Genomic DNA, 18706 nt, shown 5'->3' with positions numbered 1-18706 from the left:
GAGAATAGTTTCGTGTCAATTACAATCCATTATGTAATTATATTGCACGTATGCTACATCAATTTCAAGTTATTGTAAATATAATCGTACAAATAACATAGGAACCATATAAAAATAAAGAAATAAAATAACGACGTGTTATTTGATTTAACGATAGTGTTGCGTGTACTATCTCGCTACTTTAACAATAATAACTAGCATAGAAATATCTTTCATAATTAGATCTTTTGCGATTAAAATTAGAAGTTTTCATACTAGACGCAATTATTACTGTTTAATTTTAATGACGGGGAGAAAATAGTTAGAATTTGTGTATCGTTTTATTTTATGAGATATTAAAACTACTTGTACTCATTGTCAGTATATACGCAACAACTAAAAGGCAAGAATGATCTATTTAATGATTTAGGAATTGTAAAAATTATGCAAAATGATCTAAACGTGATTTAACGGATAAATTATTAAAGTTTTCGTATGTTCTTCATGTCCACGTTCTTGTTCACGCTCACGATGGTTTCGAGACACCCGGTGTGTAGCCCCTACGCCGTGTAGCTGCAACCGGAGCGGCGCAGACGGGCGACGAAGTGGTTGCGGACGGTGCAGGCGCAGACGCGAGCTACCTGGTGAACAAACAGAATTCTTATGAGAACTGGCCTGACAATCAATGGCATGGCAGAATGCTCGAGACCCACGTTCCCTCTGACCGCAGTCCGTGCAGTGCGCGCAGAGACCACCCTCAGTTTCTCACCCTCTCCCTTCGGGGCGTGCGACGGCACCCCGAAGATCCCCGATACAGCACGTTTTCAGCGTACACTGCACGCGAATCCTCGGAAAATGGGATCGCGCGCGATAAACAGCTCGTAATGAGCTTCGCATTTCTGGCGGCGATGAATCGCGCCACTTCGGGCTAATTAATTACGTCGCAGGCGAGGTCCGTTGTTAAGTAACGTCGATCGACGAGCGGGAACCAAGGGGGATCCTCGATCGACGCGGGTCCGCGATGCCGTTGTGACATCGGTCCTCCGTGGATATATTTCGACGGACTTGAGCGCGAGGAGTCGGTCGGATCACCGGGTGGACCATGAACCATGGATACGCGACTCGAGAACGACGCGGATTCGGAGGAGAAGCGTAAGGAAGGTACGTGCGACGTTTCTCCAGTCGAACTCCAGTTCGGTGTTTCGAGTTCGACGAAATCCGGGAATGGGCGCGCGACTTTTCGCGACAAGTGACCTCGTAATCGTCGTCGATTATTGCGTTGACGACGAGATGATTCCTCTGTTTACAACGTCGGCGAGGCAGCAGTGCCCAAAATGGTCCAATCTCGAAATTCTTGTCAAAATTAGTACGTGTGTTTATACCTCATCAAAATTTCAAATTCAAATTCAAATTTAAATTTCGAATGTTGAACTATTTTTAAAGCGATGATTTTCAATAATTATTGTGATAATTATAATCATACTGTGTGTACTAAAAAGACTTTTCTTAATCCCATTTATAAATAAATAAATAAATAAATAAATTTGACGAAAATTGTCGAAATTTTCAGCTTGAATGAAAGGACTCGATTTCGAGTTCCTTCCTACCAAAAGTATTTGATGATGCTTTGCGACGATTCCCGGATTAGATAGATCTATCCGCCGAATTTGCATGCCTTCATCCGTAATCTGCCTTCTGTAATATATTGCCAATCTCGCGCTCCTGGTAATTGTGCTAATAATGCTCGTAATGACAATTAATATTGCGCAATGTAAAATTCGTGTGCTTATCCTGCCGAAAAGTTGCCGTAATTAATTTCCAACACTTAACGCCGCTAGCTAAAACGTAATTTCGCTCTATTTCAGGATACAAAATTGACTTAATTGTACAAACACTTCTGTAAAAATGTACTTTATAACTGTCGTGTACACGTAGCGTCGAGTTCCAAGTTTCGAGCACGTCGGAATTGATTTCGTCTCAGCCAGCAACTTTGTTTTGTCGAGATCAGATATCGGAGCGCGCGGAAGTGGTCTCCGTGTTTGCTCGTGCCATAATCGATACACAAAACGAGTAGGGTGCTTGTAACGTTGGAAATTTTTTTCTTATCTAAATTATACGCCCCTCGGCTTCGTATAAAGCCTCTATAAAGCCTCGTCCCGAGGCTTTGTGGCGCTAACGTACCGTTCAACGAGAACGGAGATCTTTATTGTCATTGAACTTGCACTTGTCGGATTATTAAAGAGGAAAGATGAACCGCGCAAGAAGTTCAGCTAAAATGAACAGGCTTCATGTGTCTGTTTTCTCTTGCTGAATTCGCTGTACTAGTTTATATAGTTTATCTTTTTTACTCTGGAAGTACTTTTTACATTGGAAGTACTTTTTACATTGGAAGAAAAAAGATAAACTCTGAACTAGTGCAGCCAGTTCAGCAATAGAAAACAGACTCATTGTAACGAGTATCGAACCTGCGGGAAACGGAAATGAGCCCTGGATATGGGCGTTGTTGCATGTGCGAGGCGACTCCGGTGAACGCCGAAGCTTGGATGAATGTGGTGCACGCTCTCGCAAGCATGTTGGGGGATCAACAAGTACGTGTTATCCGCAGGGGAAGTCGCGATGTACACCAGGTGCTTCGCATGGACCGGTTCGACGTTGGTGTAGCCCGGTGTAACGTGTGTCGTTTTCACCGTTGAACGCAAATCTCCCTTTCTAATGACATGTTTCAAAGAGCGCGCTTAAGCCATGGGTAGTGGAGGAGTTGGTGAAGTACCGACGATATTTCACCCCCGACGATCGCGTGCGTCGAATATAGCCTTCGTCGAAGATCAGCAGACCCACGGTCCGTTCATCACTCCCATCCAGATTGCGCTCCACGCTTCAGGTAAATTTGCGCGTGATGTATAGATTGTTGTGTTGGACCGACCTCTGTCCCTCCCCCTATCCTTTCAGTCGCAGAGACATTAAGAGATGAAGCTGAGGAAACCGATAATCCATTGATACTGTGAAGAATTACTCAAATTTTGAAAGTAAATATATAAGTCCTGGTGAAAAAATTTCTCATATTTTCTCAGAAATTTTCTAAGAATTTTTCATATTTTTAATTTATGAAAAATTCTGAAAAATATGTATCAAATTTCTCAGATACTTTCAGAAATAATTGGATAAGGGTTTTTGGAATATTTTAGTATCTGTATATATATAAATTTCTGATAAATTGCGCGGATTTTCTCGTATTTATTCAGATTTCTACAAAGATGTGTTGACGGGAAAAACTTGAAATATTTCATTATTATTTTGTTTGAGTTTTTCTAAAAAATGTTCCATTTGTATAAAAAATCTGAGAAGCAGGTCTTAAAACTTTTACAGAAATTCTGATTGATAATATGAAAAATTCTAAGACATCTTTTTACCAGGAAAATTAAAGAGTTTTAGTCTCATTATTATCTTAATAAAATGTTATGCAAGAAATAAAATAAAATAAAATTTTATATTAATTTTTTAATCAGATACCATCATAGCGCAGTTCTGATTTAGTTGCAAAATTATTGCACTCTGCGGATGTTGGAAATAAATGAATAATTCTAAATTTTACCAATTTTTTTCTGAAGAAAATTACCGGCTTGTTTGATGTCGAACCTGTGGCTGGAAGGAGATACAGTGGGTTTTAAGATGATACCCTGTGTGATGATATAGTGATCATCGACAATCGCATTTCGATATTAATTGAAGAATGCAACAGATCTAGCAACGATGGATTCATAGCGTAGTATATAGCATTTATATTTAAGAAAAGAGAACAAGTTAGAAATCTAGAGAAGCCTGTATCAGCTCTTTAATATTAGATTTTAGTATCAGTATTCTCAGAGCATTATTATAAAGCGCTTGCATGATATGCGCATTTCGCTGAGCCATATTCCGCTTAATATTCAAATAAAACTGCAAAATTTCAAAATCAAGACACGCTTAAGAAAAGCCGTACACGTCGTATCACTTTCCGCGCATTAAAAATACACGCACACTTTACACAGCTATTATTCAGACAGTAGCCAGATAAAAGTAGATTTAATCCTATTTTTTTCCCCCATTATCTCAAGCAATCCACAACGGTCGAATTATATGGATAGCAATCCAGTTGAAACACACGCTGTTTAAAATTCTCCTTGCACGAATAAATTCAATTGAAAAGGTATCTTCGCCCCATGAGACACCGTGAGACAAATGGCAAGGCAAGCACGTCAATATTTTAGGATGCGAGCAGCAGCAGGGTTGCAGCGTCGCCGACGGATGCGGCGATTCTGCGTCGAGTTGTCGCACCTTGGAGGCCACCAGAAGTGCCGTAGGAAGCGGCGGCGGCGATAGCGGAACCGGCGGTATACAACCGACAGGCCAAACTCATATGACCTCGACCCCGGTCGCTCAGCATTCGCAGCAACCGAGCTCGATTTCAGCCTGCTTCGCCTCCTGCTGCGCGGAAAGCGCAAAGAAGGTCGATTGCATCTCCAACTTGAAGCTGAAGTCGTGAATAGTAGATGAAACAAAATGTAGATTGAACGAAACGCTACACACTGTTAAATATTGAAGGATGAAATTTAAAACAATACCTTGAGTTAAATAACATTTTGTTATTTTTAACTATTATGTGTGTAGAAACAGTATTATTTTAATTCCATTGATTTAGTTAAATTAACATTGTTTTAAATTAACGACACATTGTTCATATTATAGAAGCATTGGCGATCTATACATATATAAAAATAGTTAAAAATCACTTAAATTGAGTATAATTTGACATTATGCATTTAACAGTGTAATGACTAAAGGAAGATACTCAAAATATCGCGTTTACATGTATAACAAACGCGTTTATTGAGATTTACGATATAGTTATCTGTATCAGAATTCTGCGTCACATACGCTGATATACACGTCGTTCAGGCTCTAATTATTTTTATAATTGCAGATATATTTTGGGGTGTGCGTGACGATATGCGTAACCGCGAGTTGGGTCGGAGCGACTCATTGCATTAAGTATTTGTACTTTCATAAGTCAGACAAGATCTCGGAAACGTCTGAGTCCACAAATTCCTCCATGAGCGGACTTCATCATCAACATGTGAGCTTATACTACTTTTCCTCTTTCTTCGTCTCTAACGAGTACGTTGGCGAGTACGACAGCTATTATCTTCAGATCATCCTCCCGTACGACGCGCCCTTCTTCACGACGTGGTTCTGCACCAATTGGGAAGTCTTGTACTTTCCGGTATACTTCATCTGTTGGGCTGCCAGAACCAAGTGCGTCACCCCCTCGGAGATAATCGCCGACAGCCTCCGCGGTTTCCGTGACAAGGGTTTCACCGGCGGCCGCTTTTTAATCAGATGCAGTCTTTTCTGCGGCTTATGGGTCATCACGAATTACTTGTACATACTCTCGTTGAGGATACTGCTAGCCACGGACGTGATAGCGTTATTCGCAACCAATGTTTCATGCGTCTACTTGCTCTCGTGGGTTATTCTTCACGAACAATTCGTGGGGGTGAGGGTGAGTAATTTTAAGAAAAGGCCGTTCAATTTTTATTTAAAAAATAGGCTCAATTCTATATTAATAAAATTTAATATTACGCTAATTGGCTAATATATTATTTATTAAACACAAAAATTACTTCTATATATATATATATATATATATATATAAGTAATTTTTGTGTTTAATATATATATATATATATATATATATATATATATATATATATATATGAAGAATGTTGAATCTTTTTATAAAGCTAACGAAATAAATAAAGATGTATCACAAATTTTAATTTTTTAAAAGATATTTTTACATATGTGTAATATATCTTGGCATTTATATATCTTTATATAATATATAAATGCCAAGCTGAAATGCATTCTTTATAATATTTACTCTTCATAGTGATAGGTTTTAATTTTATTATATCAAACATAATAGAAGATTTTCTTATCGTTTACAGATAGTCGCAGTGATCCTCTGTAACACCGGTATCGCGCTCTTAGCTTACATGGACGGCATAACCGGAAGTCCAACGCTGGGAGGTGTCGTTTTAGCTACAGCGGCGGCAGCTGGCTCTGCCGTTTACAAAGTAAGTGCATAATATCACTTGTAATCTGTAATTACACTTGCAAATACGAGATGTTAAATTTTTAATTGATTATTTTGTGTTCGTTAAGGTCCTCTTTAAGAAAGTAATAGGAGAAACTACGTTCGGCCAAATGTCTTTATTTTTCTCTCTCATCGGTTTGTGTAACGCCGCTCTGTTATGGCCGATTTGCCTGGCTCTGTACTTTTCCGGAGTGGAAACCATACACTGGGCAAGATTGCCATGGGCAGCATTACTCTCCGCCAGCATCCTCCATTTAGGTCTGAATTTATGCTAAATTACTATACGAAATTACTATTCAATGTAAGAATTGTACTCGTAACTGAAATGTACTTTGGTTTGTTCACAGTTGCGAACATGCTCGGCAATTTCAGCATCGCGATCACCTACGACCTATTCATTACTCTTGGATTAATAACAGCTGTACCTGTGTCTGCTGGTAAGTAAAACGATCGATCATTTATTTTAAAATAATCATAAATCAACAAATGACTCCTTTTAATAATCCAGTAATCATCTAAAGTGAAGATTATTTCATTTATATATAGAAAGGGCGTAGAAATAAGAATGGAAGCAGAATATGTCTTATTCAAAAACATAAATTTAGAGTATAATAATATTTAAAAAATTATCTTTTATTTCATTAGATCCATAAGATTATTCATAAGATCCACATCGCTTACTAATCTTTAATATAATTGTGCAGCATTGGACGTTATTTTTTACGGGGCGTACTTCATGGGCATGAAGTTAGCAGGCATGATCTTCATAGCGGTGGGTTTCTTCCTCGTGATGTTCCCGGATAATTGGCCAGATTACATAACAAGGCTGCTCCGGTATGTTTTCTCAGTTTGTATTCTATACGTACGACGCGTTTATATGGTATGCATTTTTAATTCGGAGTTTATTTAATTTATCTTTTAGTCTTTAGTTTCTCTAGCGAACTCTTCGATCGTCCGAGACGATTTGCCTATCTCTCTATAAATCTTTACTCTTGCAACAATATCGGACTGTTGTCTTTTACCTTGTTTGGCACCAGAATAGAGGCAGCGCGTAGTCTCACTTAAGTAGGATATGTGCTTGACCTACCTATATCTATATATCTATACATTTATCTTCTATACTGCCTTAGTTTTTGCGATTTTTCGAAGTGTAATAAAATATATCTTATAAATCGCTTATGTAAAGTGACATAGAACGTTTCCTGGAAAAACTTTACGAAAAACGCCCGTTCTCGCAAAACGTAACGGTTTCGATAAATCCCCCTTTCGTCGCGAAGCGCACCTGATCAAACGTGATTATTATAAGAACGTAGGATTTTTTTATAATTTACCATTATATTATTTGCGATTCTGTTTCGTTTGGGAAATCCTTAAGTTTCGATCTGGACTTACGTTGAAACAATTTTTACAATTTGTTTTGCGTCTCACCAGCCTTTACTTTGCAGCTTCGCAGCTAACGTTATTCCTACATGCGATAACATTTTCAGATCATATGAGATATTTTCTTTTCGCTGCATAGATAGAGCCAAAGCACATAACATGGCGTAGCAATATACGACGGTCGTAGTCCTCGACCTAACAAATCAGGATAAGGCCAAAGCTTGTGCGTTACTTACGTCCACGACTACGACTGTCATATGTGCTTTGGCCCATACGCAGTCGATTACGTCGATTTATGTCGAAGCATATTGTATATTGCGGTTTTGTTTCGCATTTAGAGGCAACTCGTGCACATCGTCACGCTTTACATAAAAAGTAAAGACTAGCACTGATATTGTTTTACAGGATGCCTGGAATATACAACAGATTTAAAAAATAACTAAATGAATATATATTTTATATAGCAATAACACAGATAATGACAATGTAACCGGGATAAAAAGCTAGAACATTATATATATATACATTTTTCTCATAAATACTCTAAGTGATATAATATTATTTTTATATTTAAAATTTGAAGATTTAAATCCACTAAATTTATTTGGATTGATTGGAATTTATTTGGAAACTGAAAAATCTTTTAGCTTTACATTATGGAATAATACTTAAGGTAGAGGTACCAATACCTGGACACTTAAGAGTAGGAAATGTACCAATACCTGGATACGTACCTGTGTCTGGATACCTTTAAGAAAATATAAATTTATGGAAATAAACGTTTGGATATTATAACTGAAGTTTTAAACTACAAGAAAAAATACTTTTATCTTTAATTTTAATTCGCGTTATACTTATAAATAATAAAGGTGTCCGGATATAGGTACATGTCCGGGTATTAGTACGTTTACTTTACTTTCTCTACTATTAAGATTTTATTATTAAGAATTGTGCAAAAATATGTTCGATGATATTTACGAAATTTGTTCATTGAAATCTTGAAAAAACAAAATGCTCATTTTTGACTCTTAGAAAACTTGAACCGGTTTAAGAAATGGATTAGGAAAATAAATGAATAAACTTGCTTAAGTTGCTTGTTGTATTGTCTTTGAAATCGATATCACTTCATCACTCGCTTCCCAACAATCAGGATCCATTATATGCTGTTACAGAAACGTAGTCCTCATGAGTCACAGTACAAGGTAAGAAAATACATCCCATACGCGTCTTGCTCTAGTTCTACCGAAAATTCATCTTTTTTCGCAATAATCTTTACAATAATCTAGATTATTATTCAAGCATCGTAAGATTGTAGTAAAAAAAAAACTTTTGAAAAATTCTATATGTAAGAAATATATATAACAAAAATTGAAATATTCAATAAACCGAATGTAAGTTTGTCATTTATATAATATGGTATTTATAAATGCTTTCTTTAAAAACGATTATAACGATCATGTTTATGTAAATATTTAATATAAAAAAAATCATTAACCAGAATTTTCTCTATTATATTGTTGTATATCAGATAAATTATTATTTATTCAAATAGTAAGAATTATACATACATTTATAAGAAAAAGAAACATCTCAGAGTATTATGGAGTTATTAATTCGGTTGCGATGAATTTTCTGTAAAAGAGCAAGCGGTATAAATGTCAATAGGCGCATGATTTACGACATTTTTCCGATTTCCTTCATTCTGCATGCGTACGTTTAAGCTTGGCTTACTTTTCATTGGCTTATCTTCCGATTAAAGCAACCGGCATGCCTCTTCTTCACGCTTCTTTTCCCCGATATTATTTTCTTTTTAATCATTCAGTTAGCTTCGATGCATTATGTGTCTGTATTAGCCATTTTTTATTCGTTTAAACCTTTATTTAAAATTGGATCGATAAGACACGTATTAGATTCAGGATTAACACTATCATTGCCCTCGGAAATCTTAAGAGATTGCTTGCTTTAAACGGTCGTGCTCGTAAAGCATCCTAGAACGGTGTACTATTTTTACCCTCAATTTAGTCACGTGCTCTTGTTTGTTCGACCCATTATTTCATCCGATTAATTAGTAACCTGACCGTCATAGAAATCTTGCGATATTCGCCTTATAAGCTATTTGTATGAAAACCAGTTCCATAATTTTCTATTTTCCCATTCTATTACCTCTATTCTATTTCTATTACCATATACATAATTTTCCCTCTGATGGGGAAGAAAAGGGAGATAAAAATAAATATTTTCTGGAACAATTTCTGGAGACAAAGAATAATGGTACAAACTGATAAAAATAAAAGTTATGTGTATCATGTGCTAACTAGTTTCCGAAGTAATTATCATTTTAACTTTTCTTCTTACAAAATCATAAAGAGGACTATACTATAAAGTATGTAACAATTATAAACAACGTACAGAGATTTTACATTGTGTAACTTTTCGCAAACTGTCTTTTTGTTTTTCAAAATCAGCAAAATGTGATATATGACATAACTATATATATATCAAAAATGGTTCGATTATGATATAATTAATGGCTTGAGAAACTTAATGGCGAATCGCTGGATTTCTACGCGGATGCCCGTGCCCTCCACCCCGACCTGCCCCGATCGTCGAGACTTTAACGTGAGCACATGAGGACGTAATCCTTAAGTAAGAGGGAAACCCGGGTATACCGAGATATTCAAGCAACACGCGACAGTCCCTCCCGATTATGTTAAAAAAAAAAGACCAACGAGAGACATACCGCGCTGCGAGACATACTGTCGAGAGGAGCCACCAGCAGGTGTCTATCCCCGCACGGAGATAATCGAGAGATTGACTGATGACAGTCTCGGGCTTGATATATATATATGCAGTACCACGGGAGGTGGCAGCCAGCAATGCGGCAGCAGGAATATCCTTAGGGGTCGCAGAGCGTCTCTCCAGCAACGTCAGCAACGTCTGCGGAGCTACGGCGTTTCCGCCGCGCACGGTGATGGCCAGACGCTGCTACCGATCAGCAACAACAACAACAACAACAGCAGCAGCAGCAGCAACAATCAGCCCGCCGCTCTTCGACATGTTAACAACCCCCAACAATACAGCTCGATCTCCGAAACCCAATCACGCCGTGTCCTTCCTTCTACCTCGACCTCTATCACCTCGACCTCGACCTCGACCACCACCACCACCGTCGTCAGCAACAGCTATTCGCATGATCCTCGTAATCAACAGCAAGGTATGAGAACGATCAGGCTGGTGGCGAAGCCACGCGTGACGCGGTAAGAGAGAAATCAGGTAGGACTCAGGTTGCGGGAAGAGATCAAGATCGAATCAAACGTGATCGTGATAGTTGGCTGGCGACGAGTAGCACCGTGTAGAGAGTCTTGTTATACCTTGTTGTAACGCTCGAGGTACGAAACATGCTGAGTAATTGAGCAGAGATTTGTTAGCGAGTGGCAGCCGCAGATCATCTTGAAAGCGCTGAATATTGAGTTGCATAATGTTACATTGCTATGTAAGCTGGCGCCTAAGTGATTAATGTAACGTAGCGTAAACGCTAGTAGCGGGTATATACAGGGTATTCTAGATAAGTATCACTTATTATTTATTTATTTCTTTTCACCAATTTAAAGTATCTACTCTCTATAATACTTTTTCAATATTAAATATTTCAATAATAAGAAGTGATAAAGATTGAAACTGCGATAAAAAGCAGAATTTACTTAAAATTAAAGGGAAGAGCAAGATATTCTTGTCTATTTAAATCATCATTATTTAACATCGCTGAAAGTTTCTCTATTCTTTAGATTTTATTTATAATTATCAAAAAGTATTTTAAATTTTAAAAGATACAACTTCGAATAAAAAATCACGAATGAAAGACAGCTTAGAGACACCCTGTATATCGATATGAAAGCATATGCGTGTAATGAGGAATGCCTTTGTAAAAGTTCTAAATTTCTTCGCATCTATTTATTTTATCTTAGCTCATAGTGATCTGTTTAGTATCCTCTTCCGTGAATGTTGCAGGTATTCGTAAATGTTCCAAGTCATTTTTATTTTCATTGTATACATGTATACATATATGTATATCGTCCGTGTGTCCCATATAAATTTTTAGAATGAAACATAGCGACGTGTGTCATGCTGTTCGATATTTAACGGTACAATAACTGTTGTCATTCAGTTTGTTAATTGGTGTACCTTGCAAAACGAAACGGGCAATCCCATGTAATTCAGTGACTATATATTCAGAAAATTTTTGATGAAACGTGATAAAATTATATAATGATATTTCCACGTAATAATGGGATATCCGTGGCTTTTTGCGTTGAATATAAATTTAATTTCGCGTGGTGATTTTCTACAAATATATATAGTAAAAGTAAAAAGCTTAAAATAGAGAGGATCGTAATTCCAACTTTTTGAATTTACACACTTTAAAAAATGTCACTTATATTCTTATTTCGAATTAGAAATGAGATGATGAAAATAAATTGAATTTTATAGTCTTTTGTTTATGAAGCTGCTCTGCTGAACGAAGTATAATAATAAATCTTAATATTAAATTTATCCTGCGCCTTGTGCACTACAAATAAAATAAATATAAAAGAGAATAGTTAGATAAAATATAGCAATTACACTTTCGTATTCTTTTGCAACTGTGCGCCGTAATTAATAAAATATCTAGGATATTATATTGTTAGAAAATTTCCACGCGTTTTTCCCGTCAAGTCGGCAGAAGAAAAACGTGTCCTGCATGCTGATTGAGATTTTTAGTTAACGACTGTTAGAATCACCGTAAATAACACAATTTTCGTTTTCGCAGGTGGAGCAGGAGACACAGGCACGGCATGTCAGATGGATCGTCGCGCGACGTGATCGATTATCGAACTGGTTACATAAAATCGCACCTACGCTCGCCCTCGGGCAGGGTTCGGTGACTAAACACGTGGAAAATTGAAGTAGTGATTAAGAGATTATGCCAGAGCTGCACAAGCCTCATTGGCAATGGCTCGATGACCAGAATTATCGTCGATGTGTAAACACGAATTCGGCCAAGAAATAGATTTACTCTATCAGTACTTTTAAATCGTCTGAATCCTTAGGGCTATCTTGAAGTATATTAATGGTGTGTACTGTTCCATCAACCTCTCAGCCATTTAATCTAAATAGTACGAGCTCTGGAAAACAAATGACAAAATTAGTTAAACTAAGATTAAATAAACAAACGCAAGTAAAAAATCTATTCTAAACTGATTGTGAATTTGTGAATACTTTTTGATCAAGTACTTATCTTACTTAAATTTCTTAATTTATTTAAAAAATTATTAAGCACCTTAACGCGATACCTACTTTGAAACTGCAAAGCAAAAAAAATTATTTCAAATCGTATAAAGAAGTTTTTAAAGAGCTCATAAGAAATATCTTGCGGAAATATATTAACGAAAATAGTATAGCTGATATTCTGTCTTCTGTTGATGTTTTCTACTCTTTTACCACCCGTTCATCATTTCCTAAAAAGTTATAATCAAAGTATTCACATATTGGACCTAGATATCGGAGATATCTCTATGGCATTCACGATATTAACGTACATATTATCGATGTATGTATGTGGTAGCTCAATTTAGCATAAAAATAATGTCGGATCGACAGTTAAGCGGCTACGTAAATCTTCTTTAGGTATATCCCATTATGAAGAGGCTCACGAGGGGGAACTTGCTATTATGACTTAAAAAATAAAGATGACTTGCAATCGCAATAATATTGATAAACACAGTTTTCGATGTTATAGCGTGCTATCAGAAACAAATCCCCATATAGGGTTTTACAATCGGCCTAATACTGGGCCGTATTAGTTATACGCCGGAACGTATGTCGACAGACTTATTTCATTTGTATTAGTTATACTGGCCCAGTATTGGGCCGATTGTAAATCCCTATATGGGTCGTCAGAAAATTTGAATTTAACGAGATTTTTCGGTTTCAACACGTTTCCCAATAAATAACGGAAATATATTACAAATAATATTTCAATTTCTTTCAAGATCTTCATTCGATAGTTTCACGCTATATTCACGAATGTCACAATATTCGACGTATCATCATTAGTGGAAGTTACAAACGGATATGAATAATACATAAAGACAATCAACAATCAGAAATAGTGAATTAGCTCTATAAATACTATTCGTTTTTGAAGATATCCGTATGACGTTATTTGTAGCAAATATCGTGATGAAAATTAATGATGCGATGTTTTACTGCAATACACATTTGCAAATTGATGCAAATGGCTCATATAGTGATATTCTTATCCCACAGAATTAGTGTAATATTACAGGGTTGATAGTCTTATTTCTATTCTAAGTCCTTCTTACCATTAATACTCTAACGGTGTCGAAATTTGTGATGACTATAGTTTGTAAAATAACAGATATTTAACGCCAAGAATACTGGGTACGTGACAGCTCAATTCATGATATATACATATACATTATATACGTTTCCGTGTTACAGTAAATTTCACAAATAAAGTAAACGTACATAATGAAATTTGGGGATTATTAAGGTTCGTGATCAGCTTAGAATCTGTTTATGATGAAACTATAAATGTCTCGTCGAGCTCGGATAGGAAAATATCTGTATACATAACTTCTATAAACAAATTAAGTATTAAATATATTTTTATAAGTATTACACATACGACATTTTCATAGAATTATTTTACACCGGTTATTACTTTTCATGAATTATCTACACCAATAAGTAATTATCTCTATTTGTGTTGCTAGGTACAATTTTGTATACATAATTATGACAGATATCACCTACAAGTTACGCAATTAATTCCAACATTTTGATTAATAGTACGCCGGAACGTATGTCGACAGACTTATTTCATTTGTACATATATTGTCAATTACACAAAAGTTAACACACGACGGTTGTAACCGCAATAATTATAATGTTTATCGTAAAAATATATTGTAATAGAGACTCTAGTTTAATGTTGATATACAAGAGGAATATTGTGAGAACGAATGTGATTGTGTCTGCAATAATAAATCTAGTTTAGTAAGAACATCACTTTTATTATCATTCTTTTCGTATTACACGTATAAAAACTGCAAATCTATTTAAAGCAAAAAGTATATATTATTCAAAACTGTGCTCAGTCTCGTTGCTGAAATTCTTTCACTCTTTCATTCTTTCGCTCTTGCGCACCGGATGTATCGGGTGATCCACACCGGACATATCGGGTGGATGTTTATCACAATAACTGATCTCCTGCATTCCACCCGCCGCGATCTCCCAGAGATCAGGATGCTTCCGTTTGAAATTGTCATACCATTTCGCCACGTAAGACCACTCGTCCAATTTGAAATCGATAGCTTCCAGGCACATCGTCGCGGTTATCAGCGGAAAATCGGCGATTGTCAAGTTGTCTATTAATAAATGTATGTATTAGTAAATTCTGTTTATTACATAATTATATGGAGGGGTAAAAACCACAGTGGTGTAAGTTAAATTTTTAAAAATATTTTCTCGTGTGCATAGATGCAATTTATATATTATGTACAGATTGCATCTATGCACACGAGAAAATATTTTTAAAAATTTGACTTACACCACTGTGGGTTTTTACCCCTCCATATATACAATTATATGATAAAATTTTTATATTAATATATAATTTTGTGTATTGTTATTTACTTTTATCTATTTGTTGTAAAATGATAAGAAATTAATATTTTTAATTCTCAATTTGTCGTATGTACGTTATTATATACGTATAGGATATGTACGTATACTCACTGCTTGCTGCATACTCAGAGTTTTCGCGTTGTAAATACGTATTAAAGATATCCAACCCAATTCTCGTTTTCTTAAGACTCAACGGCGTGCGTTCATAATCAAAGAATATTGGCAGGAACTGCGATGTATAAGTATGAACAAATATAAGCGTGTTCGATGAATACAAGAATACGAGAGCTCAATCGACAATTGAACTTACGGTATATTCGGCGATATTACGATAATAAAGCGCTAAATTGAAACACAGACGATGATTGACAATCGCACGCAACTTTGGTGCCTTCGGATACAATTTACCGCTCGTATCATACTGGTCAGCTAAATATTGCAAAATTGCGTTGCTGCAACGTGACAAGGCAGGACGATATAAATTATGCACAAGTCAGACGATGCTATAAATAAAGTCTGTAACATGCATTTTCTTCCTTCCGTCTTACGGCTAGAATTGTATCTATACATTTACGTACATGCGAGATATAATTGTGTACAAGTAACGATTATATTTTGCGTGCACATAATTGTTTATAATGAAAGAAACCTATTCGTATATTTACAATGTCAAAGAAAACCTCTTCAATTTGTGTAATTGATAATGGGTACCTTTAATATACGACTTCTTACCTTTCACCCATTACAAGATCATCGTCAACAAGAGTCGGTACCTCTTTTTGTGGATTTAGCTGCAACAATCAATATAGTATTAGTGCTTGTTCAACACGCTATTTATTCCTCTGTTTTAAACTGTACCTTTTCGTATTCTTTAGTCATATGTTCGCATTTCCCCAAATCCATGTTGACCAATTCATACTTAATATCCAAAGCCTTCAACAACTGTCGGCAAGCAAGAGATGGTGGACCATCCGAAACGCTATATAGCTTCATATTGTATCTGGAAGATGCAAGATTACAGGTGTACGTTTAAATACAAATTTATATGCAAATTAAATGTATTATTAACTAAATTAAATGTACTAATAAAAAAAATATATCCAACTCTCTTTTTACGCGGCTGTTGTACGTTTCTTTATACGGTTTTTTTAAATAATGCGGTTTTTCGAAAAATTTGTGTAATCCCTCGTGTGTGTATATGTAATACAGACCTTAATTTTAATTCCTATAAATAATAAATCAATGAAATTTTTTAATCGGATACACATGTTCCCCCATATTATTATATTAAAAAAGCGAGTAATACCACTGGCACCGTAAGTTATAAATTTTTTAGGGTAACTTTGGAAACTAAAAAAACATAAATAAATATAATAAATATATAAATAAAAAATAAAAGAAGTACAGTTTAAAGTTTAATTTGTTAGTTTTTAGGTACACATACACATGAACACTACTTCAATTTACTTGAAATTATTATCTTATATATATTTGTGTACATTAGGGAGCGTCCCCTTGACCTTCCCCCCGCTAACGGGTAATACCCTAGACGGACTATAGATTTTTCAATCATATTTGTTGTAGCTCCAATCATTTTCAGCAACTCATACTACGTTTACGCGAACGTTACTTCTGTAGTCACTTACGATAATTCACTCGTTTACGCGGAGTAAATTATCGTAAGTTACTACAAAATCCCGTTTACGCGAAGAAAAATTCCGTTTACGCGAAGGAATTATCGTAAGTTACTACAGAAGTAACGCTCGCGTAAACGTGTAGTATCAGTTATTATTGTCAGTCATGATTTTCGATTATCATTCATACATTGTTCGTTCATCCGTATTTTTTTCAAACTTTTTACAATCAATCATGTAAACAACTTTCAATACAAAAACAGCGCGCGCATATTTCTCCCTCTTTTGGCTGCGTTCTGATATTCACTGCAGTACTGAAAATTTATAGTGTACGTGACGTAAACTATAGATTTTCAGTACTGAATATTGGAACACAACAATTATATGCACGTGGTATACATGCACCTGCGCAATTTAAGTTTAATCTTTCTGATAGTATTATTTTTTTACACGGTTTTTCCAAATAATGATTTCTAAATAATAAATTTTTTCTTACATATACGGTTCTTACATAGAACGTATGTAAGAACCGTATAAAAAGAAATAACCGTAACCGTATAAAAAGAAAATGCGTATTCCAAAACAAATTCAATGTTCAATAAAAAAGCGTAATTTTATATGAAGATAAAGAAAATCCAAGAAAAATAAATCTTAAGAAACGGAACTTGCTTTGTTTCTGAAAAAAACCCGTTAATTTACAACGTATCAGATTTCAGATTATCTTCAAATTTTATTAAAGTTTAACTCTTTTAAGCGTGCTTTTATATACACGTACCACGATCTTCTACACCGAATGATTGAAACGTACTATATATAAATCATAGACGTATATGATAGACTGAACATTCCCATTGGAGATTTTCCGGCAAGATCTAAAGGACAGAAGATATGCTTGCAGAGACGATTTCCCTTATCTAACGTTTAGGTTAGGACACAATTAGAAAAAGAAATCGTCACTGCAAGCATGTCTTCTGTCCTTCAAATCTTGTCGGAAGATATTCAATGGGAATGCTCTGTCTATTATATACGTCTATGATATAAATAAACTACATTATTTAATAATATTCAAGTAAATATTACATTACTCAATAGCGTGAGACAAAAATGCGACCGCAGGCTGCTGTGACAGAAATTGTACAAGCTACAAGATGAAATGGCTTCTGCACACAGAACGCGGGAAGAAGCACAGGTTTGCGGGAACTGGCGGGATGCAGCAAGAAGGGACGCGGTAGCCAATCAACATGCCATTTTTCCGTGAGAACCAGAAGTTTATTGGCTGATCGTGTCGCTTCTTGCCGCGCGGCAAGTGTTTTTGCGCGTTGTGTGTGTAGGAACCAATACTATCAACATGATAACAAGTGCCTTTCACCATCTATTCAAGGCTGATAATATCACGTGATCTACTTTACAGATTCTATTACGTAACGAGTCTGAATAGTCTGAATGCGTGATACATGCATTATCATTTGATAAAATTTATCTACTTCATATATATGCATAAAGCTTCTAGACATTCTCACGCTTGTCTCAAAGACGTCATAAACGCGTTCAAAAGACGTGAAAAGTAGGAATTAAAAAATTTTGTTATCATTAAAAAAACGTTTCTAGTTTCTATAATAGTTTTTTAAACGTTATTTTATCGGAAAAGAAACGTTCCATCAAACGTTTTTCGAATGGACATTTTTACTCATGAGAAACGTATCTAGAAATCGGTTATAAAACGTTTCGAAAAAACGCTTATAAAATATTTCTGAAACGTGTATGTGCTACCTGGGTAATCATTGCAAAATTATTTTTTATTTTATAAGCTTGTATTCATATATATTTTTGTAAAACAGCAATCATAATTTATTTTTAATCATAATTAGTAACTCAAGTCATGCTAATA

General features: G+C 35.6%; 2 protein-coding genes and 1 long non-coding RNA gene across 12 annotated transcripts; 1 reads left to right on the top strand and 2 right to left on the bottom strand.

Moving 5' to 3' along the window:
* Positions 1-301: 301 nt before the first annotated feature.
* LOC139776198 (uncharacterized) lies at positions 302-786 on the bottom strand. The gene is made up of 2 exons (XR_011719027.1): positions 693-786; positions 302-620 (listed from the first exon to the last, which is right to left on the bottom strand). It is a non-coding gene; the product is annotated as an uncharacterized lncRNA (long non-coding RNA).
* On the top strand, positions 674-14561 carry LOC139776193 (solute carrier family 35 member F3). 9 transcript variants are annotated; one of them, XM_071712723.1, is made up of 11 exons: positions 714-1140; positions 2585-2860; positions 4227-4465; positions 4940-5092; positions 5168-5518; positions 5967-6095; positions 6184-6373; positions 6463-6552; positions 6820-6949; positions 10348-10709; positions 12303-14561. In XM_071712723.1, the coding sequence occupies exons 2-11, from the start codon at positions 2722-2724 to the stop codon at positions 12353-12355; spliced, it is 1836 nt and encodes a 611-aa protein (XP_071568824.1). In that variant the 5' UTR covers positions 714-1140; positions 2585-2721; the 3' UTR covers positions 12356-14561. The 9 variants fall into 9 exon arrangements, with proteins under 9 accessions (XP_071568823.1, XP_071568822.1, XP_071568825.1 ...); XM_071712728.1 differs by lacking the exon at positions 10348-10709 and adding an exon at positions 8668-8697 and having other exon boundaries at positions 717-1140; XM_071712722.1 differs by having other exon boundaries at positions 674-1140; positions 2708-2860; positions 4940-5518.
* On the bottom strand, positions 14551-18041 carry Gfzf (GST-containing FLYWCH zinc-finger protein). 2 transcript variants are annotated; one of them, XM_071712734.1, is made up of 6 exons: positions 17899-18041; positions 16043-16184; positions 15917-15975; positions 15495-15636; positions 15296-15413; positions 14551-14925 (listed from the first exon to the last, which is right to left on the bottom strand). In XM_071712734.1, exons 2-6 carry the CDS (start codon positions 16175-16177, stop codon positions 14675-14677), a joined length of 705 nt encoding a protein of 234 aa, XP_071568835.1. In that variant the 5' UTR covers positions 16178-16184; positions 17899-18041; the 3' UTR covers positions 14551-14674. The 2 variants fall into 2 exon arrangements, with proteins under 2 accessions (XP_071568835.1, XP_071568836.1); XM_071712735.1 differs by having other exon boundaries at positions 17904-18040.
* Positions 18042-18706: the final 665 nt, after the last annotated feature.

This window comes from Temnothorax nylanderi, unplaced genomic scaffold (genome assembly GCF_030848795.1).
Source record: "Temnothorax nylanderi isolate EJ_2023f unplaced genomic scaffold, tnyl_v1.0 TNYL_tig0114_pilon, whole genome shotgun sequence".
In the NCBI taxonomy this organism is placed as follows: domain Eukaryota; kingdom Metazoa; phylum Arthropoda; class Insecta; order Hymenoptera; family Formicidae; genus Temnothorax; species Temnothorax nylanderi.
Note: the sequence above shows the minus strand (reverse complement) of the source record. Positions and strands in the feature narration are given on the sequence as shown.